Source organism: Nannobrachium achirus (assembly GCF_963921795.1).
Source record: "Nannobrachium achirus genome assembly, chromosome: 1".
Classification (NCBI taxonomy): Eukaryota; Metazoa; Chordata; class Actinopteri; order Myctophiformes; family Myctophidae; genus Nannobrachium; species Nannobrachium achirus.
Window position 1 is genome coordinate 6,295,182 of NC_137810.1, and position 23,738 is coordinate 6,318,919.

General features: G+C 44.0%; 1 protein-coding gene across 10 annotated transcripts in view; it reads left to right on the forward strand.

The window, feature by feature from the left end:
* The window catches only part of LOC308291649 (cyclin-dependent kinase-like 5), a 204,169-nt gene that overhangs the window by 162,094 nt on the left and 18,337 nt on the right, over nucleotides 1–23,738 (forward strand). For 8 of the 10 annotated variants that reach the window (XM_080733710.1, XM_080733713.1, XM_080733716.1 and 5 more), the window contains 8 exons: nucleotides 1,195–1,305; nucleotides 5,509–5,673; nucleotides 6,039–6,197; nucleotides 7,175–7,315; nucleotides 9,888–10,217; nucleotides 12,235–12,363; nucleotides 15,117–15,222; nucleotides 18,572–18,695. In XM_080733710.1, coding sequence (XP_080589836.1) covers nucleotides 1,195–1,305; nucleotides 5,509–5,673; nucleotides 6,039–6,197; nucleotides 7,175–7,315; nucleotides 9,888–10,217; nucleotides 12,235–12,363; nucleotides 15,117–15,222; nucleotides 18,572–18,695 — 1,265 coding nt within the window. The remainder of the gene's footprint in view (nucleotides 1–1,194; nucleotides 1,306–5,508; nucleotides 5,674–6,038; nucleotides 6,198–7,174; nucleotides 7,316–9,887; nucleotides 10,218–12,234; nucleotides 12,364–15,116; nucleotides 15,223–18,571; nucleotides 18,696–23,738) is intronic. The other 2 variants (XM_080733714.1, XM_080733711.1) reach the window with 1 other exon arrangement.

Genomic DNA, 23,738 nt, shown 5'->3' on the forward strand with positions numbered 1-23,738 from the left:
GCGATTTTAAAGGACGCTAGGGGCGAGTTTGACCCTTTGTTTGAGTTGACTTTGGGTTGAACGTGATCTGTAACAAATGTATTACCCGGTATCAATTAGCTTTGGTCTTTTCAAGCTTGTTATCGAGCATAGTGGCCCATGATGTCATAGATAGATAGATACCTTTATTATCCCAAGGGGGAAAATCAGTCACCCGGAGGCAGTACAGCAGTATAAGATTATTTACAAAGTTACAGAGAAGTATGAAAAAAATGAAAAGTACACCAAAAAAAGAATGAAGTATATATACATAAAGTGGCATTCACGACAAGAGGCGATCAAGACATTATTACAGTAGCCTACTATTCATAATATAAAGCGATTTAACACTTATCGCACACTTAATGAATGATTGTTTTAATGATATTTAATGATAATATTTGTTCTTTTTGTCAATTGTCATCTTCATAGATGGTGGTCAGCCACAAACTCACAACAACCAGCCAATTAAAAGATACCGGTTCTGTTCAGAATCTGTCACGTCTTTTCCCACAAAATATTAGAAAACGCTCAATAGTGGGCTCGATAAAAGCCTGGCTCAATAAGCATCGATAAGGTTTACAGTTTACAGATTAGGCATTTAGCAGACCTTTTTAATCCAAAGCGACTTACAATAAGCAGATAAAACATCACTATAATAAACAAGAGAATATGTCAGAACATCAACAACAATATAACGAATGCATATGAATATCAATCTAGAAAAACTATATAATTAGTAAAAAAAAGCTTCTAAAAACCTAAAGAATGCTAACTAGCTTCATGTATGGTCATTGAGTGTTTCAGTAGTGCTATAGGTTTAGGTGGAGTCTGAAAAGGTGAGTCTTCAGTCCTAGCGGAAGCTAGGGAGTGAGTCTGTTGTTCTAAGTGCGACAGGGAGTTTATGCGACAGTTTGGGGCCCTGGAGGGCAAATTGTCGAGGACGAGTGGACTTTTGTCGTGTTTTTTTTTAGCGAGGGTTCTGTCAGCATCCCTGTGTTGGCTGATCTGAGTGAACGGGTGGGGTTGTAGGGGTTAATCAGGTTTTGGAGGTATGGAGGAGCCATACCTTTGGCTGCTTTGAAGGTCAGCATCAGTGTTTTTTATTCAGTGCGAGCCGCAACCGGGAGCCAGTGGAGTGAGCTCATTAACAATAAAAATATGAACTCCTCCCAGGTGCTGCTTCACTCGGCCTCGCGCAGCATGGACCTGCCCCAACTGCTGGCCTCCGTGGACAACGACAACAACAGCATGGAGAGGGACTTCGACTCACACCTGGGACCCAAGGTCTGGAGATGTTTTATTGTATTTAATGGACCACAATGGTTAAGGAAGTGACTTAGATAGCATGCTGTTTAGACCAGTGGTTCTCAACCTGTGGGTCGGGACCCCCAGGGGCGTCCCCAAATTATTTTGGGGGGTCCCCAGATGATTAACTTAATGTGAAACATTGTTTTCTCACTCAACAGTAAACAAACCAACATAATTTTTAAGTGTATAGAGCGTATATTATGCACATTTCTAAAGTGACAATTTAAGGAATTTTTTGAATACCTCTAAAATGACAAATTAAACATTGTCCAAATTGTCAAATATTAGAGGCAAAATTGTGAAAACAGCCGATCTATATGCTCACTGTGAGCATGTAGATCTGCTATTTTCACAATAGAACTGTGTTATACAAAATGTAATGCCTCAACTCTTAGTGCTCGTCAGGGTGCCCAGTTAAAATATGATTATTTTGGGGGTCGCGGCCTGAAAAGGTTGAGAACTACTGGTTTAGACAGATGCTAGGTGTGTTGTTTATCTGGTATCCTATAGTTTCAAGGAGAAGATGAAACGTCCACCCACTGTTTTACATTGAGTGCTTTATGTTCATTATTTAGATTCCCTGCACCAGGGTCTTTCCATTGATTGTACCTTATTTTTGAAGACGGGGCTTCTGGCGTGGTTTCTCTCCTTTGTATAGTGGTTGGGCGTTGTCCTATTCTAATACAGACCCAATGTGTCCAACCCAAGTCCAACTAGATTGTTGTAATAATTTACTAATGTTTTAAGGTAATGGACGGGCCAGGTATCTGAAGTCCAACTAGATTGTTGGAATAATGTAATAATAATGTTTTAAGGTGTCGGACGGGCCTGGGGCCAAGTACCTGAAGTCCAACTACATTGTTGTAATAATGTAATAATAATGTTTTTAGGTGTCGGACGGGCCCGGGGCCAAGTACCTGAAGTCCAACTACATTGTGTATTGTTATAATAATGTTTTTAGGTGTCGGACGGGCCCGGGGCCAAGTACCTGAAGTCCAACTACATTGTGTATTGTAGTTGTAGTTGTATTGTAGCTGGGCCGCCCTTCGGGCGGCCCAGCGTCTAGTCGGCGACCTGGCCAACTCGGGAACTATGTAAATAGGGAATGAATGCCCCGCCCTTTAATGCAAATCCCATTATACTGTTGTCATAGGACCCGTTTTGACCATCTGTGTCCATTTATGCCCATATATGGAGATATCTGTATCTGTCTGTCTGTCGGCGTCCATTTTATGTCCATATATGGAGATCACTGCAGATATAGTTCTGGGTCCATTTTATGCCCATATATGCCCATATATGGAGTTATCTGTCTATCTGCGTCCATTTTATGCCCATATATGGAGATCTCTGTATCTGTCTGTCTGTGTCCCTTTTATCCCCATTATGGAGATCTCTGTATCTGTCTGTGCCTCCGACTGTGTTGCAGACACATGTGCTGGTTCCCCCTTTAATGCAAACCCCATTATACCTGTTGTCATAGGACCCGTTTTGACCATCTGTTTGCCTGTGTCCATTTATGCCCATATATGGAGTATCTGTCTGTGCCTCCGACTGTGTTGCAGACACAGTGCCGGTTCCCCCTTTAATGCAAACCCCATTATACCTGTTGTCATAGGACCCGTTTTGACAGACATCAGACAGACATCAGAATCCGAACCTGGGGTTTGCATTAAAGGGGGAACCGGCACTGTGTCTGCAACACAGTCGGAGGCACAGACAGATACAGAGATCTCCATAATGGGAATAAAGGGACACAGACAAACAGATGGAGGAGGAGACAAACTTAATGCAAACCCCATTATACCTGTTGTCATAGGACCCGTTTTGACCATCTGTTTGCCTGTGTCCATTTATGCCCATATATGGAGATATCTGTATCTGTCTGTCTGCGTCCACTTTATGCCCATATATGGAGATCTTTCACCATCTGTTTGCCTGTGTCCATTTATGCCCATATATGGAGATATCTGTATCTGTCTGTCTGCATCCATTTTATGCCCATATATGGAGATCTATGCAGACACAGTGTCAGTTCCGGAAAATCCTGATGTCAGACATCAGAATCCGAACCTTTCGTGCTGGTTACAGAAAATCGTGTATCGGGTCGGGTCGAGGCCGAGCACTGCACTACCTGCTGTGGTGGGGAACGCGTGTGCCGAATTTGAAATAGGGAATGAATGCCCCACCCTTTAATGCAAACCCCATGAATGCCCCACCCTTTAATGCAAACCCCAATATACCTGTTGTCATAGGACCCGTTTTGACCATCTGTTTGCCTTTGTCCACTTATGCCCATATATGAAGATCTCTGGACACACAGTACCGGTTGCGGAAAACTCTGATGTCAGACATCAGCTCCGCATACAGGCATTCATTTTATTCCCATATATGGAGAACGCGCGTGCCGGTGGGACGAACGGTTCTCGAGATATGCGGATTACATACATACACACTCACAGAGATTTTTTGTTGACTCATGTGGCGTACGTGATGTCAGAGCCTTTTATGAGGTGATGTCACAAATCTCACAATGAGTCAGCGCTTGCACCGATTTCCGCCCCTGTATCTGCCCATATGCCCATATATGGAGATCTCTGTATCAGTCTGTGTCCCTTTTATGCCTATATACGGAGATATCTGTCTATATATGCCCATATACTGTATGGAGATCTCTGTATCTGCCCATATGCCCATATATGGAGTTCTCAGTCTTATGCCCATATACGGAGATATCTGTCGGTTCGAGGCAAGGCCCGGCACTGCAGTGATGTCATAATGAGTCAGCGCTTGCGCCCGGCACTGCAGTGATGTCACAATGACCGATTTTGCGCCGATTTCCTCCGGAACAGCCTGATGTCAACAATCAGCCCCGCATAAGGAGATTCCGAACGTTTCGCGCCGGTTAGGGAAAACCGCGCGTCGGGTCGGGTCGAGGCCCGGCACTGCACTCCGTGCCGCGGCGGGGAGCGCGCGTGCCGAATCTGAAGCCGGTGGGACGAACGGTTCTCGAGATACGCGGATTACAAACACACACGCAGAGACTTCTCGCATTTATAGATAGATAATGTTTTTAGGTGTCGGACGGGCCCGGGGCCAAGTACCTGAAGTCCAACTAGATTGTTGTAATAATGTAATAATAATGTGTTTAGGTGTTGGACGGGCCTGGGGCCAAGTACCTGAAGTCCAACTAGATTGTTGTAATAATGTAATAATTGCGACCGTCAGGTCGCATTTACTACCAAAACCTCCACCGGCTGTCTGTCTGTCAGTCAGTCAGTCTGTCCGTCATGTCACACTTTTCCCCAACTCATATCTCCGCCACCGTTGCCCCAAGACATGCCAAACTTTGCACACACACTCCTTGCCTGCCAATCCACAACCTCCACCTCTCACGTCATACGGGCAGCCATAGTTACACCTGGAATGTTGAATCTCCATATATGGAGATAACCTACGCATCACACAAAGTCTGACCTCACCAGCCCATACTTGGGCATGGACGACTTATATCTCCATATACGGAGATGGCCATATATGGAGATACGATGACATCACAGAGTCCACAGCTGATGATGTGGCGTGATGTCATACAATACACAAACAAGCCCTAAGCTATAAGCTTAGTTGATGCTGGCGATAAGGTCTGAGTCGAGGAATGCTCTCTTCCCTGGTGAGAATTGCCACTTTATATAGGGCTTGTTTGTGTATTGTATGACATCACGCCACATCATCAGCTGTGGACTCTGTGATGTCATCGTATCTCCATATATGGCCATCTCCGTATATGGAGATATAAGTCGTCCATGCCCAAGTATGGGCTGGTGAGGTCAGACTTTGTGTGATGCGTAGGTTATCTCCATATATGAGATAACATGTGGCGCATGTGGTGGGAATACAATGCAATACATTTGCCACACACATCCCCCTACACTCAGGAACCAATGCCACTTACAGCCCTCTTTTACATGTGACCTGACGGTCGCTTACCTCCCGATTAGGGAGTCTTACTGGTAATAATAATAATATTCAGGTGTCCGACGGGCCCGGGGCCAAGTACCTGAAGTCCAACTACATTGTTGTAATAATGTAATAATAATGTTTTTAGGTGTCGGACGGGCCCGGGGCCAAGTACCTGAAGTCCAACTACATTGTGTATTGTTGTAATAATGTTTTTAGGTGTCGGACGGGCCTGGGGCCAAGTACCTGAAGTCCAACTCGCGGCTGCAGCAGAGCCGCCACTCCTTCATAGAGAAGACCAACACTCTGACGTCTGGAGACAGGAGGAACCGCCACAGCTACATGGAGGCGCTGCATGGAGGCTCGGGACACGCCGCCTCCAAGGTTGTGAGCATGTAGATCGGCTAGTTTCACAATTTCTGCCTCTATATATTTGACAATTTGGACAATGTTTAATTTGTCATTTTAGAGGTGTTAAAAAGTCCTTAAATTGGCACTTTAGAAATGTGCAGATACCCTCTATACACTTAAACTTTATGTTGGTTTGTTTACAGTTGAGTGAGAAAACTATGTTGCACATTAAGTTAATCATCTGGGGACCCCCCAAAATAATTGGGGGGTCGTGTGTGATGTGATGACATCATCAAACTTCAACTTGACTTTTTACTGAGTCGAGTCGACTTGCAAAAATCACAAGTCGTTAATGCCCTGCTTCCCCCTCCCCCCCCCCCCCCCCCCCTCCTCCTCAGTACGCCTACCTGAACCTGTCCAAGAGCTACGGCACGCTGAGCGACGCCAAGTCGGTGGGCAACCTGAACGAGGTGCACCTGCTGCCCGACGAGATCATCCCGTCGTCCCGCTACTTCCCCTCCAGCTGCCTGGACCTGACGGCACCCGGAAGCCCCCAGGTGACACACACACACACACACACACACACACGCACGCGCACACACACACACACACACACACACACACACACACACACACACACACACACACACGAGAGACACACAACACACTTAACTGGAACAATAGTTGTACTCACTCTGACCTCTAAGGACTTTTCCAGGGGGGGGGGGGGGGGGTTTCATGTGGCGTCTTGCTGTGTCACCCTTTCTCTTTTTTTCTTTTTGTGTGTTTTCTTTTTCTTTTTTTTTCTTTTTTTTTTAATGGACTCTTTTGTTTGTCTCTGCACTATTGGGTTGTGTTGGTAGTATTGAGTATTACCAGGGGCGTCACACCAAATTCTGGGCCCTGGGTACAAGGATTCACTGCGGGCCCCCCATGAATGTTAACTATTGAAAAATAGCAGATATACAAGCTCACAGCGCGGCACCGCGGCATCTCAAAACATTTAGTTCCAGGGACCCCTAGAAGCAAAATTTGAGTTACAAATGTTTGCATAAGAAATACATATATTCAAAGATTTTCACACATTTTCACGACTTTTCAAAAATAGCAGATCAGGCACTCGGTGCCGCGCTGTGAGCTTGTATATCTGCTATTTTTCAATAGCTAAAGTTACTAGGGCCCCTCCACCTTGGGCCCTGGTAACTCAGTCCCACTTTCCACCCCCTTGTGACGCCCCTGAGTATTACTGCTTGTGTTTGACATGGCGGTGAAATACTTGTAGCACTGCATTGATAAGTCGTTCTTTAAATATTGCTATTTGTGTTGTGACATTACACTCATGAGCGTTGAATGTTTTTGACACTTTATGCATATATTCTTTTTATTGCGCTTTGCTCTTTTTACTGTACACAACAGTACTTTTTTTCATTTCTTTTCATACTTCTCTGTAACTTTGTAAACCTTAAACTGCTGTGCCGCCTCTGGCCAACTGATTTTCCCCCTTGGGATAATAAATATCTATCTATCTATCCAGGTGCACCGCGTCGAGCGGCTGCCCGCCGGCTGGGGCGCGCAACGCTCCGAGAGAGAGTCCAACACCCTGGACTCCTCGTACCGCCGCCGACACAAGGCCTCCGAGGAGTCCAAGTCGCAGCAGCAAGACGCACAGGAACAGGTATCTTATCTAAACACAGGAACAGGTATCTCATCTAAATTATCTGCCCCCAAAAAAGAGCATTTTTCACACACCTTTGAAACATTGCTGAATATTCTGCATCGATGGATGCAATGCACAGGAGCTTTCAAATGTCCAAACATTGTCCAAACGATAGGCCAGGGAACCAGGGGCGAGGCCAGAACAGAACAGAGAAATTGGCCCCGGGTGCAAAAGAAAAAAAAAAGAAAATCTGTAAATTATTAGGGATTTTGGGGGTTAAACGGGTGTGGCTGGCAGCAGCAATGAACAATAATTAATAGGCTAATACAATGCATGGAGTTCCCAGCTGCACCAAACACACAGTAGCCAACTGCTGCTAGTGTAGATGCATCATCCGAGCGACAGTTGTAAAGTAGCCTACTAGTAGGGTCTCAACCTGAGGTTCTGTGACCATCCTCTGGGAAGGATGGTCTGATGATTGATTTGACCTCTATGGACCCTTTATAAAATATTTAGACCCCATGTCCCTCGCAGAAATGCCAGCAAAATGTTTGACAGCTAGGGTAATTGTCAGTCTCATTCACTTACTATACACTACACTTTAAAGGCAAAAATGACTCCCAAAAAATCTGCTTTAAGTGGGATGTGAGGTGTCAAAATAGGGGTGTTTAATTACTCTGAATCCATTGGAAGCATTTGTTTTGCACGATAAACATTCCTTGGGCCCCAAAAGCCCAAGGAATGGACCCCAAAAGACGGTGAAAATTGATGACTCATCACTAAACCTTAAACCGTTGGCCGTTCTTAGTCCAAGGAATGTTTTCATGCAAAACAAATGCTTCCAATCGATTCAGAATAATTAAACACCCCTATTTTTACCCCTCACATCCCACTTAAAGCAGATTTTTTGGGAGTCATTTTTGCCTTTATAGTGTAGTGTATTGTAAGTGAATGAGACCCCCTTTTTACCACACTAGTCAAGGTCAATTTTCCCTAAAATACAGAGGTACTACCCTGTGGGACAAGTACTCCAAGGGTATACAACTCTCATCATTGAATTTATATAAGAATACATTGAGGGTTGTACTGGTTAACCAATAATCTTGTTATGGATTTTTAGATATTGTTTTTTTTTTTTTTTTTTCTATCAGGTTTTAATTATTTTTGTATGTATATGTATGTATCTTTATATGTATGTATTATATGTTGTATGCATATATGCAAGTATGTGTATAACAAATAACATGTATTTGCAATACATGTTATGTCATATGTTTGATGTATAGGTAGAGGCCTCGTATAAGCCCTTTGGGCTTCTTGCCTCCTCCTAGCACTTTAATTGTTTGCTATTTCTGAGAAATATTTTTTGTATTTTAAAAAGTGCTGAATAAAATCAAATCAAATCAAATCAAATCAAATCGAGACTGAAAATTACCCTAGCTGTCAAACTTTTTGCTGGCATTTCTGCGAGGGACCTGGGAGCTAAATCTTTTATAAAGTGTCCATAGAGGTCAAATCAATCCATCCTTCCCAGAGGATGGTCACAGAACCTCAGGTTGAGACCCTACTTTCATTTATTCATATTAAGCAAGAAGATGAAAAAAAAAAAAAAAAGGTTTCTACATGGGTGGGCCTGGGCCCACCTAGGCACACCCATAAAAAGGCCCCTGCAGGGAACAGCGCCATCCAGCATAAAAAATATAACTCTTCAAACTCGTCTTGGCAGAGGATGAGTAATCCTGTACTATACAGTACTATAGTAATACTCTGTTACAAGTAAAAGTCTGGTATCAAGATTCAGCTATTTTCAAATGCCTGAAATGTGTATAAAGCTAAAGTGGTTAAAGTAGCCTATATATTTTTATAATAATCCAAATCTACAAAGTAGCGAGTAACTAAAGTTTCCAAATAATTGTAGTGAAGTAAAAGTATGATATTTGCCTCTGAGATGTAGTGGTTAGAAGTAAAAGTAGTGAAAACTGCTAAATGCTTAAACTGTAACTCGTTGTAATAATAAGGGAAACATAATAAAATCTGCAAACTAAATCGTTACCAAGAAGTTTCTTCACCGATGTGTTTCTAAAGGTGTGTAATAATATGTACTAAAAGGTTGAAATTCAACTCCTGGGGGAAACTTCATAAAAAACTGATGAAAGCTTGTGTCCCATTAACTTTACTATGAATCCATTGCAAGCATTTGTCTTGGGCTAAAAACGGCCCTACAAAACGATGGTTTAGTGATGAGTCATCACTTTTCACCGTTTTGTGGCAGCCATTTGTAGTCCACAGAATGTTTTTTCGTGCGAAACAAATGCTTGCAATGGATTCAGCTCAGCATCATGAAAAAGCCCTAGTTTGACCCCTCACATGCTACTTAAAGCAGATTTATCTTTTGTATTTCTTTTCCTGTATAGTAAAGTTAACACAAACACAAATCAGATTTTTTATGAGGTTTCCCCCGAGAGTTGAATTTCAACCTTTTAGTACATATTATTACACACCTTTAGAAACACATTGGTGAAGACATTTCTTGGTAACGATTTAGTTCGCAGATTGGTCAAATATCTTATAAAATCCCCTTATTATAAAGCAGGTGGAGAGCGGAGGAGGAGGAGGCGGCGGCAACCACCCGCACTCCCTGTCGGCGCCACACGAGGCGCTGGCGTACGGCCTGGGCTACAGCAGCCCCTTCTCGTCGCAGCAGCGGCCGCACCGCCACTCCATGTACGTGCGGCGGGACCACCAGAGGACGCACGGCGGGGGGGAGGGGCTGGAGGTGGGCCCGGGGGGCGGGGCCCAGGGGGCGGGGCTACCCGGCAGAGCCGCCAGCCTCCAGATGCTCTCGCCACAGCTGCAGCACCGCACGCTGCCCCGCCACTCTGGATCCTCCTCCAGGGACGAGGACGCACGGCGAGGAGAGGTCAGTCTGGAGCTCATGATGTAATGCACATTGTAAAGCGCTTTGGACAAAAGCGCTATATTAACCCATTTAGGCCTAGAATTATTGAATGCTTTAACCAGTGGAAAATAGCAGATATACAAGCTCACAGCGTGCCGCGCTGCGAGCTTGTAGATCTGCTATTTTTGAAAAAAGTCGTGAAAATGTGTGCAAATCTTTGAATATATATGTATTTTTGCTTCTGGGTGGTCCCTGGAACTAGATATTTTGAGATGGGGGGTCCGTGGCCAAATAAATATCAGTTTGGGGGTCCTTTGAGAACCACTGACATAGCAGTCTCTCAAGAACAGTTTAACTGAGCTCCAGTTAAGTGAAAAGGACCTTTTCTTTGACGATGGCTGGCCAGATTGCAGACAATAGAAACATAGGTTTTTTCCAAAAATCTTAGGATTCAAAAGACACTTATAGAATCGGGTCAAAATTCTAATTTTCACTATATTTCAAAAATAGCAGATCTACAAGCTCGCAGCGCGGCACTCGGTGCCGCGCTGTGAGCTTGTATATCTGCTATTTTTTTTATATTTAAAGCATAAAATATTGCGTCATAATGTGTTCAGGCCTAAATGGGAAAATGCACCATTTACCATTTTACCATCTATAGTGGAGTAGAAGCAAAAGTATTGGAAATTGGAAATATTCATGTACAAGTACAAATTACTCAAGATTAGGGATGGAGCTCATACATTTTTATTGATAATGAGCACCTTATTGATCCTCCTTATTGACGACAAATTCAGAACATAACTGATACATGTTTTTAATGGCCAGTTGTTGCGACTGTGAGTTTGTTGCTGACCACCATCTATGAAGATGACAACTGAAAAAAGTAACAAATATCATTGAATATCACTTAAACAATCATTCATTATTGTGCAATAAGTGTTAAATGGCTTTATATTTATCCATTTATATTATGGATAGTACTGTAATAATTGTCTTGTCTTGATTGTTTAAACATGACATCATGGGCCGCTATGCTCGATAACAGGCTTGATAAGCCCAAAGCTTATTGATACCGGGTACTCAATAAATCTGTTATCGGGTTATCGAGCTACTCTTGTTTAGGGCGCCATCCCTACTCAAGATTGTACTTAAATAGAGTTCTTAAAGAACAACTCCGCCCAACTCCGTCCTAAAATGTTTGTAATGGCAACTAGTAACACATTCATGAAAAAGAAAATCACTTTTGAACACAACCAATTGTGTAAAAGTGATAGGCTTATAGGCTCCACTCTATGCTATGAGAGCTGCTGGGGAAACTGGACAACAGGGGCATTTCTGCCTAATAGACCCCATGGGCAGTCCTTTTGGATCAATATAAGTAGGAACATGAGCCTAGAAGTGATTTAGGGCGGAGTTGTCCTTTAAGTAAATTTACTTTGTTACTTTACACCACTGCACACCTGCGGGCGTGCGTTCGTGCGTGCGCTCACACTGGGTCCTGATCTCCCTGTGATCCCGCAGGGCGAGCAGCCCCTCCCCCAGGGCGAGCAGCCCCTCCCCCAGGGTCCTGATCTCCCTGTGATCCCGCAGGGCGAGCAGCCCCTCCCCCAGGGCGAGCAGCCCCTCCCCCAGGGTTCCCACACCTTTTTACCAATTCATTTCCAGAACTTTTCCAAAACCTTTCCAGAATATTTAACCCAACGTCCAGGACTATATTAACAATCATTCAGTGTAATAACAAGTAGCTTACTCCTATGTGTGCAAAAGATGGCAAAAGACAGGCAGTGTACGCAATAAAGTGTGCACGCAGCGAACGGACCGTGGCGTGCATGCGGATCGTGCACGATGGACACGAAAATCATGGCAGGGAAGCCTCGATGTCGATTTATGTTGGCAGTAAATGAGTTAACAAAATCAATAACCAAAAAACAATGCTTAGCTATTTTTTTCCAGGGACCTTCCAGGACCCTTGATCAATTCCCAAACTTTTCCAGTACTGGAAAAAATATTTGTTCTAATTTCAAAATATTTCCAGGAATTTCATGACCGTGGGAACCCTGAGCCCCTCCCCACGGAGGTGGTGCACCACGGCAGAGCCCCCATCAGGGACTCCACCCGGGAGAACACCTCCGCCTTCCACAACATGCAGAGACAGAAGAGCGAGGTGGGAACTCCACCTCTCTACACACACACACACACACACACACACACACACACACACACACACACACACACACACACACACACACACACACACACTCTGAGAGTGCTGCGTGAGGCCGGGGGTGGAGAATGCTATCATCAACTACTGTCAGTCTGTCTGTCTGTCTCCATCTCTCCTCTCTCTCTCTCTCTCTCTCTCTCTCTCTCTCTCTCTCTCTCTCTCTCTTCTCCCTTTCTCTGTATCTGTCTTTCTTTCTCTGTCTCTCCTCTCTCTCTCTTGCTCCCATTCTCTCTCTGTCTGAGATTCTCTCCTCTCCTCACTCCATTCTCCATCTCTCTCTCTCTCTCTCTCTCTCTCTCTCTCTCTCTCTCTCTCTCTCTCTCTCTCTCTCTCTCTCTCTCATAATGATGTAGTGGAGGTTGACATGTAGGACATCATGATGATTTATAAACACTTAAAGGGGCGTGAAACCCTAGGCTGCATGTCTAGCTTGTTTTCAAGTTCATGGTAAAAACAACAACAACTACTGCGTCTGAGGCAATGGCAAAAACCTAGCCTCGTAAACAGCCCTCTTCTAAACCTAGCCTCGTAAACAGCCCTCTTCTAAACCTAGCCTCGTAAACAGCCCTCTTCCGGAAAGCATTTTCATTTGGATTATGGAAGTTGGTGGTTTACTAGGCTACCAAAAACCTGTATGCATGCAGGGGTGTCACAAGGGGTAGGAAAGCTGGACTGAGTTACTAGGGCCCAAGGTGGAGGGGCCCTAGTAACTTTAGCTATTGAAAAAATAGCTCACAGCTGGGATGCGATTAAAAAAAATCGAATTAATTACAGGCTTTGTAACTAATTAATCACAACTAATCAAATTTTAATCGCATATTAATATTTGACCCGAGAAGCATTTTCTTTTTAAGTAAAACACATTTTGTTGTATGAGTGGCACCGAGTATGAGTGGCACCGAGTGCCGCGATGCGAGCTTGTAGATCTGCTATTTTTGAAAAGTTGTGAAAATGTGTGCAAACTTTGAATATATGTATTTTTTAAGCGAACATTTGTAACTCAAATTTTGCTTCTTAGTCTACTTGCCAGCCCATAGAGCCCCATTGTGAACCCGGACATATTGAGTACAGTAAGGTTTTATGTTAGAAATGTTGAGTATGGGTCCCCAGCATGTAGAAACTGCCGGATGCTAACTTGCATATGTTGAGCAATTTTCATAATTTGCATAATTCGATTTATTTAGCATAATCCCCCATAATAATGGATAATATGTCAAAAACTGATTGGCCGATTTGAACAATATTAGAGTGGTTTTGGGGGTTATTGAGGATACTGAATCCATTTTCTAAATTCAAAATGGCCGTTTTAAACTGGAAATGGCCTTATACCAACTTAAAGTGGGTGATTTTGATACTTTTTTGTTGATTTTCCAGTTGGTATATGGCCATTTCCGGTTTAAAACGGCCATTTTGAATTTAGAAAATGTCAAAAATGGATTCAGCATCCTCAATAACCCCCAAAACCACTCTAATATTGTTCAAATCGGCCAATCAGTTTTTGACATATTATCTATTATTATGGGGGATTATGCTAAATAAATCGAATTATGCAAATTGTGAAAATTGCTCAACATATGCAAGTTAGCATCCGGTAGTTTCTACATGCTGGGGACCCTTACTCAACATTTATAACATAAAACCTTACTGTACTCAATATGCCAGGGTTCAGATTCTGGCAAGTGGACTATCTGGGGGGTCCCTGGAACTAAATATTTTGAGATGGGGGTCCGTGGCCAAATACATATAATTTTGGAGGTCCTTCACATGAAAAGGTTTGAGCTCCACTGACATCGAAACATAGATTTTTCAAAAAACCTTAGAAGGATTTGAAATATTCAAAGATTTTCATGATTTTTCAAAAATAGCAGATCAACAAGCTCACAGCGCGGCACTCGGTGCCGCGCTGTGAGCTTGTATATCTGCTATTTTTCAATAGTTAAAGCACAGGGGCCCCACAGTGAATCCTTGTACCCAGGGCCCAGTAAATATCAAATATCCAGTAAATATCCCTGTTTTCTCAAAAAAGTAATGTCGGTGTCCATGTTATCTCAGTCTTGCATTCAGCCAATGAGAATGCATGGAGGTCGGCACTTGCCTGAAGCACGCTTTAATTCACTATTTTATGCGAACCCTTATCAGAGTCTGCGGTGAAGAGCCTATCACCGCAAATTTTAGGTGATAAGCTATCCACCTAAAGTGAGAAAACAAGTGGAGGCCATCATAGTCAGTCACGGTGAAGTCCTATCTCTGTGACTGACTGGTCTAGATCGACCAATCAGTGAACGGTGTGATGGGCCGATCTGTCTGATAGTAAAAACAGAGAGATGTGTCGGGGTTCGCGGTGGATAGCTCTTCACCGCGAGTAATGACGTAATGTTGTAGTTTTATGACTTAAAAAGACTACACCGCGGTGGATAGCTTATCACCGCGGTGCCTACTATGATAGGGGCTTCAGTCTGCTTGTTCAGGAATCAGGATCTCGCGTTAAAGTAGTTCACCCCCAAAATGACGATTACACATCAAATGGAGACTTAATAATATTTGTTTTTGTCGCATTCCTAAGCCAATCATTTGAGGAATGGAGACCCAAATGCATTTGGGTCTCCATCCAGAATCAATGGGGGTAGATTTATTATAATCAAATTATTGTCTTAATGCGACAGTAATCGATGAAAAAACTCTCTCTCTCTCAGATGGGGATGTACCACGAGCAGCAGCCCGACGACGGAGGAGCATCCAAGGAGAACCGCATCATGTACAGCGACTCCATGCCCCGCAGGGTGGGCAGCTTCTACAGAGGTATGACTCCATGCCCTGTAGGGTGGGCAGCTTCTACAGAGGTATGACTCCATGCCCTGCAGGGCGAGGTATGACTCCATGATGCTCCGCAGGGCGGGGTATGACTCCATGCCCCGCAGGGTGGGCAGCTTCTACAGAGGTATGACTCCATGATGCTCCGCAGGGCGGGGTATGACTCCATGCCCCTCAGGGTGGGCAGCTTCTACAGAGGTATGACTCCATGCCCCTCAGGGCGGGCAGCTTCTACAGAGGTATGACTCCATGCCCTGCAGGGTGGGCAGCTTCTACAGAGGTATGACTCCATGCCCTGTAGGGCGGGCAGCTTCTACAGAGGTATGACTCCATGCCCTGTAGGGCGGGCAGCTTCTACAGAGGTATGACTCCATGCCCTGTAGGGTGGGCAGCTTCTACAGAGGTATGACTCCATGCCCTGTAGGGCGGGCAGCTTCTACAGAGGTATGACTCCATGCCCTGTAGGGTGGGCAGCTTCTACAGAGGTATGACTCCATGCCCTGCAGGGCGGGCAGCTTCTACAGAGGTATGACTCCATGCCCCGCAGGGTGGGCAGCTTCTACAGAGGTATGACTCCATGCCCTGCAGGGCGGGCAGCTTCTACAGAGGGTGGTTTAACTATGACTCCATGCCCAGAGGGTGGTTTAACTATGACTCCATGCCCACAGAGTTTGGTTTAAAGGGATATTTCACTTTCAAAAGAACTTTTCGTCATTTTATCATCTAATCAGGCTTTTATGAACACCCTGAACAGTTTTCAACCCTGAGTTTCCCGAGTTTGTAATAGGCCTTGCCAAGCCCCAAGTATCCCGAGTTGGCCGTTTTGTTTTTGTGTTTTCTTTTTGCTCTCCCTACTCTCCTTACTTCCAACTTCCGGTTTCGGCATGATGCATGTTTGACTCCCAGAACAGTCCATGGAAGCAGGGGCGGGATCATAGGGGGCGCGTGAGTGCTTGAGCGTACAGTTATGAGAGCCCATTGATTTTTCGCCGACAATTCCTAGCACGTCGTTTTCACAAGTTTTCCCAAACTGGCCAAACTGCATTCCTGGCACTCGGCCGATATCACACATTGGCTTTGTCTAGTATAGGGTATAGGGCTAACACAGCGTCAAAGACCGCCCCACATCCTGGCTGTATGATGTAGCTCTGTTATACTGTGTAGCCTACCCAGACGAAGACGCACGTCTCTGCGACCCCTGTGCCCCACACGCTGGACCACTAAAACGGCATCGCTGCAGACTGCAGTCCATTGCTTCCAACTACATTGCACTCAGCCCGTGGCCTGTGTATGCAGCTAGACACTTTTAGCACGTTTTTTTTTGCTTTGAGAATCAGGCTAAAGTTTTTCTCACGTGTGGAAATGGTCAACACACATGTGGAGGATTGTGTTGTCGGAAACAGCGCCCGCAAACGCATGGTGCAATTCTATGGAGACGACTTTGATGAAGCCAGGCTGACACTGCATTGTGACGTTTGCCTGGAGATGGCAAAGACCAGTGGACTCACATTCTTTACTTATTAAGTAAAAGTATCAATACTGCAATGTAGATGTACTTCAATTCAAAATGAACTTGAGTAAAAGTACGAAAGTATTGGCATCAAAATGTACTTAAAGTACCAAAAGTAAAAGTACAATTTTTTTGGAAAATAGCAGATCTACAAGCTCACAGTCGTGATATGATGCGTTTGGAGCTTGTAGATCGGCTATTTTCAAACAACCTAGGTATAATGGCTAAAGTGGTTAATGTGTGTTTTAAAATATTATAACTTATATCCGAAAAGTAACTAGTAACTAAAGTTTTCAAATAAATGTAGTGGAGTAAAAGTACAATATTTGGATCCGAGATGTAGTGGAGTAGAAGTAAAAGTATTGGAAATTGGAAATACTCAAGTAAAGTACAAATACCTACTTAAAAGGGGGCGGGGTCAAAAACGAGCACCCAGCTCAATATCGAAACATCAACGTCCCTGCATGGAAGCTCCCATGGCAGCCATGTTTGTTTTTTGAAACCCAAAAAACTTTAACATATTAATCTGTGATCTGTCAGAATTTCAATACATAATACTACTGGGGATAGGACGATATGAAAATCTCCACAATACGATTGTCGTGAGTGTTTTTTTATCGCGATAAACGATAATATCGCTTATCGCCCCATCCCTACTGCTTATACACTCTCTTCCTTTTCACAGGGTGTTTAACTCACTGGGTGCCAAAAACGTATAAAACGTCTTTTTAACAATGGGCCCCAGTGCCATAAACGTATAAAACGTATTTTTTTAACTCATTGAGTGCCTATCCCGAATTAGTTCGGGATATATGATCGTATCACAGGGTGCCTATCCCGAACAAGTTCGGGATATAAAAAAAAAAAAAAAAAAAATTTTAAAATTTTTTTTTTTGGACCCCATCAAATCTGGTGAACATGATTTCAATCGCGATTTTGCATGTTCCACCCCCATACAACCCCATCTAACATACAGGGCAGCCATGTTTGTTTACATAACATGTAAAACATAATGGCGATTATCTCAAGAATGCCTGAACGGATTTCCAATCGGATTTTTTTGTTTGAAAGCTGTGAACAAACTGCACAAATCCACTCCAATGCAATCCAGGATTGCATTGGATTTTTCAGAGCTCATTCTTCTCTGTTTTTTTCCCATGCATGAGGTGTGCAAGGTTTAATCATGGCTAAGTTGACGAAAATAAGGCTTCTAAAATGCTTGGTAGCCAATAGCTAACTTCAAGCTAACTTCATCCTCTTCCTGTACATGCAGTCATGCACAAAGGAAAGTGTTCAGGCAAGTCATGGCTGCAGGGCTTCTGCTTATACCAGCATATCTCTATGGGATTTTCTCTGGCCACTGGGCGCCCTCTAGTGGTGAAAGGGGTGGCACTAAATGAGTTAATATTTAAAAAAAATAAACTTTTTTTTATTTTTTTATTTTTTTATTTTTTTCCACTTATATAGGTGTATATATACAGGAAATGAGCGAAAACTTGATATAATATGATATCATATCAATTTTGCACGTATTTCAAATATGAAATATTTCCTCTATTTTCCCTTTACACCAGATTACATTATAAACGTTTTGGCCTATATCTCCATAACCGTTTATCGGATTGTCTTACTTTTTTTTTGCTATGTAGACAGAAAAAAGTCGCCGACCCAACCGTTCCATGTTTATAGCCCGGCCGTGCACGCTCGTGCACGTTAGCCCTTTAGCCAAATTAAACAAAATGGCTGGCATCAAGGCCCATTAAATAATGTAAAGTCTGGCATAATATGAGTTTAACAGTTGCACCCTGCCTTGTGTCTTTGTTTTAGTTCCGTCTCCTCGTCCAGACAACTCCTTCCATGAGCCCAGGAACCTGCAGGGCCGGGGCTCCGGGGTGCCCGAGCCTGGGGGTCTGTCCAACCACTCCAAACGGCAGTCAGCCTTCGACCCTTGGTACGTAATCTTATATCTATCTATCTCTATAAATCAGCCAAATATATGTGTGTCTGTCTGTGTTTAAGCCCCGTAGCCAATCACGGGCCACGGGACATGTAAACCCCTTAGCCAATCAGAGAGGGGCAAGGGGTGACATCATTATATATATATATATATATATATATATATATATATATAAATATATATATATATATATATATATATATATATATATATATATATATATATATATATATATTGTCGTTGTCGGATGAAAACCGTGTATGTCCAAAACCGTTCGTTTTGCATTATTCATTTTAAAAATGATTTAAACTAGTGAAAGCAGCCGATCTACAAGCTTGTAGATCTGCTGTTTTCACTACTTTTGTGCGGCAGCCTTGTACGATGAAGCAGGGCTTTACTTTGCGAAAGAACACACACATTTGAAACTTGGAGATACGAGGTTTCTGCCTGACAACGACGATATATATATATATATAGTATATATATGTACTTACAGGTACTTAACTTGTTTATGAATAGGCGATCTCTAGACGTGAGCGGCCCGAGATCGGACGAGTAAGATAGGGTTAAGGTTCTAGTAATAACTAGAAATACTGTTCCTACGAAACAGTGTGGGCTCCCTCGTGACTATATTCTGCAGCGTGCTAACTGTCATCATGTGAAGCTCAACCAATACTCCAGCTAACACCACTCCCAGATTTTTGAAGCGGTGGAAACCGCTTCCAATGAATGGCTTTGTGTGTATCGCGCCCATATATGGTCATTTCAGTCCAGAATGAACAGGCTTTTTCAAAAACAGAATTTCCGTTACCTTATGTCCATATATGGTCACTCCAGGCCAGAATGAACAGGTTTTCCTCTCCCGTACGTGCAAAATATCAGTCCAGAATGAATAGGTGTCGTAATGTGTGTCCCATGTCCATATATGGTCATTTCAGTTCAGAATGAATAGGCTTTATATGTCCTGTACATCCAGAATATGTGTGCGGTGTCCCTCCCGGTCAGATGAATGGATACTTTGAGGATTGGTCAAGCTTCACATGATAATTTGGCCTTCAACCTATTATACCAACTGTCATACCGGCTCTCCAAATACATTCAGAATAGAGGTTTTATCTGTCCACCGCTTCACTTCGAACCGAGGTTTGATTTGGGCTTTGTGTGTATCACGCCCATATATGGTCATTTCAGTCCAGAATGAACAGGCTTTTTCAAAAACAGAATTTCCGTTACCTTATGTCCATATATGGTCACTCCAGGCCAGAATGAACAGGTTTTCCTGTCCCGTACATGCAAAATATTAACCTGACTTTCGCCAGATAGTTGCAGCAGTGCGTAACGCTCTGCCTTACATCTGGGATCTCTCGGACACACTCGATGTAAGGGGCGGGCTATTTTTTGAATTTCTGTAGCTGGTGATTGGATGTGGCCGTTTCTATCACAGTCTGGGAGTGCCAACTCCAACCACTCATATTGGCCTGTCTGCATGACGTTGCACCCAGAATCCGCCTCCTGGGTTTCCACGTGGTCTGCAATCAGACTCTATTGGCTCAGAGCCGCTCAGAGCCCGCCCATAGCTGCCGCTGATTGGTCCGGCCCGGGACTTTACGAGTGTTATCAACGCTGGCCGAGCAAGTCCAGATGGTAAAGCAGAGCGTTATATACGGCGCAATGCTGCCACCATCTGGCGAAAGTCAGGTAAGCAAAATATCAGTCCAGAATGAATAGGTGTCGTAATGTGTGTCCCATGTCCATATATGGTCATTTCAGTTCAGAATGAATAGGCTTTATATGTCCTGTACATCCAGAATATGTGTGCGGTGTCCCTCCCGGTCAGATGGATGGATACTTTGAGGATTGGTCAAGCTTCACATGATAATTTGGCCTTCAACCTATTATACCAACTGTCATACCGGCTCTCCAAATACATTCAGAATAGAGGTTTTATCTGTCCACCGCTTCACTTCGAACCGAGGTTTGATTTGGGCTTTGTGTGTATCACGCCCATATGGTCATTTCAGTCCAGAATGAACAGGCTTTTTCAAAAACAGAATTTCCGTTACCTTATGTCCATATATGGTCACTCCAGGCCAGAATGAACAGGTTTTCCTGTCCCGTACGTGCAAAATATCAGTCCAGAATGAATAGGTGTCGTAATGTGTGTCCCATGTCCATATATGGTCATTTCAGTTCAGAATGAATAGGCTTTATATGTCCTGTACATCCAGAATATGTGTGCGGTGTCCCTCCCGGTCAGATGGATGGATACTTTGAGGATTGGTCAAGCTTCACATGATAATTTGGCCTTCAACCTATTATACCAACTGTCATGCCGGCTCTCCAAATACATTCAGAATAGAGGTTTTATCTGTCCACCGCTTCACTTCGAACCGAGGTTTGATTTGGGCTTTGTGTGTATCACGCCCATATATGGTCATTTCAGTCCAGAATGAACAGGCTTTTTCAAAAACAGAATTTCCGTTACCTTATGTCCATATATGGTCACTCCAGGCCAGAATGAACAGGTTTTCCTGTCCCGTACGTGCAAAATATCAGTCCAGAATGAATAGGTGTCGTAATGTGTGTCCCATGTCCATATATGGTCATTTCAGTTCAGAATGACTAGGCTTTATATGTCCTGTACATCCAGAATATGTGTGCGGTGTCCCTCCCGGTCAGATGGATGGATACTTTGAGGATTGGTCAAGCTTCACATGATAATTTGGCCTTCAACCTATTATACCAACTGTCATACCGGCTCTCCAAATACATTCAGAATAGAGGTTTTATCTGTCCACCGCTTCACTTCGAACCGAGGTTTGATTTTTTCCCACCAATTGCGATATGCGGCGGAAATAATGAGGAACCGGAACTGTCTGCGGCGGAACTCACTATATAAATAATGAAGATAACATAGTGTTCTCGCCTTTCAGGCGAGCCCACAACTAGAAAGATGCAATTGGAAATTGCGAGTGTGGTTGCTGACAGTTGCTGACTATATTCTACAGTAAGCTAACTGTCATGTGAAGCTCCACCAGTTGATTCCCTATTGATTCCCACTCCCATTGATTCCCTACTGATTCCCACTCCCATTGATTCCCTACTGATTCCCACTCCCATTGATTCCCTATTGATTCCCACTCCCATTGATTCCCTATTGATTCCCACTCCCATTGATTCCCTACTGATTCCCACTCCCATTGATTCCCTACTGATTCCCCCTCCCATTGATTCCCTACTGATTCCCACTCCCATTGATTCCCTACTGATTCCCACTCCCATTGATTCCCTATATTGATTCCCTAACCCTGGAATTTCCAATGGCAGCATAAAAGTTACCCTAGTAATAGATAAAGTTTCCCCAGGACTATAATGTGTTGTCCTGTTGGGCAACCACACTAATAATAAACTTTATCTTACTATAAATTAGGCACATCTATGTCCGTCTGTGTGTCTGTGTGTGTGTCTGTGTGTGTGTGTGTGTGTGTGTGTGTGTGTGTGTGTGTGTGTGTGTGTGTGTGTCTGTCTGTCTGTCTGTCTGTCTGTCTGTCTGTCTGTCTGTCTGTCTGTCTGTCTGTCTGTCTGTCTGTCTGTCTGTCTGTCTGTCTGTCTGTCTGTCTGTCTGTCTGTCTGTCTGTCTGTGCTTACGTCATCCAATGGAGAAACCCTTGCAAAAACACAGTGACGTCATCAACTGGGTGATGACATCACCATCAACAGCCAATGAGGGACCAGCATTATAGGTGATGTCGCCATCAACAAGTGTGACCTGATATAATTAACAAGGCGCGCTCTGCTGGCGCACAATTAGGGCATACGGGCCATACATAGATTAGCCAAACCTGTGTAAGGTGGGCATAAACTGCCATGTGTCCCAAGATCTTGAGGATTGATGTATTGGTGAGCTTCACAAGACCTTTCAGCCAACCAGGCTATAAATGGGCCAATCTCCATGATGTTTGTCAAGTTTCATGTGACATCACACTATCTTACTATAAAATGTGACATCATACTATCTTACTATAAAACGGGAGGAGCAGGCGTAAATCTCTAGTGGTGATAATTTGATAAGGCACAAGCTTCCTCGATTGGCTGAGCCCTGACCCATTAGCTTTGCGGATTGGTCAAACCTTGCGGGAAGTTTGTGACACCGAACTCATACAGTATAAGAGACAACGGTACATAGCAGTACTGCATTCTTTTACAGAGGAGCACACTTGGTGAATCCGGTTACATCCACGTTGGTTCTGGTGTGTAGGAATGTTCTGCTGGACGATCCATCTGAAAGGAATGAAGGGATGCAGGAACCCTTCGTCACCGCAGGGATGCAGGAACCCTGCGGTGACAGTTGGACAGAAGGTGTATGCTTTTGGAGGAGACAGTGTCGAGGACAGTGATCAGATTGGTGTGCACATCTTCAACACAGTGTCTTTGCGCTGGACAACGTTGCCCCCGGAGACATCTGGAAGAGAAGAATGTCACCTTGAGGTGACATCTGGAAGAGGAGAACGTCACCTTGAGGTGACATCTGGAAGAGGAGAACGTCACCTTGAGGTTCCCTCCTGGCGCCAGGGCCACACGGCTGTGCTGATTGAAGATACTGTCTACCTCTGGGGAGGGCGTCCTTACTGCAAAGGGCTTTATGGATTTGGTGTCGACACCCACAGATGGTTCAAACCAAGGGTTTCTGGGACTGTTCCAGCAGGGAGGGAGAACCACGCAGCCTGTGTCTTGGGGAAGGTCATGTATATTCTTGAAGGACGGCCCACGGCTAGACTCATTAATCTCTACAAGTTGGACACCACCACAATGGTCTGGTCTTTAATTAACACCAAAGGTACTCCACTCTTTGTTTCTTCATGGTGTCTCTCTGCCACCATCATCGGGACAAAGATTTTTGTATCTGTGGGTGGGGGGTGGAGCAGGTACGACCACATCATAGTGTTTGACACAGAGACCAACTGCTGGCTGAACACACCTTCTGCACAGCTTCCAGGAGTGCCCAGGGAGCATTCTGCCTTTGCCTACAATGGAGAG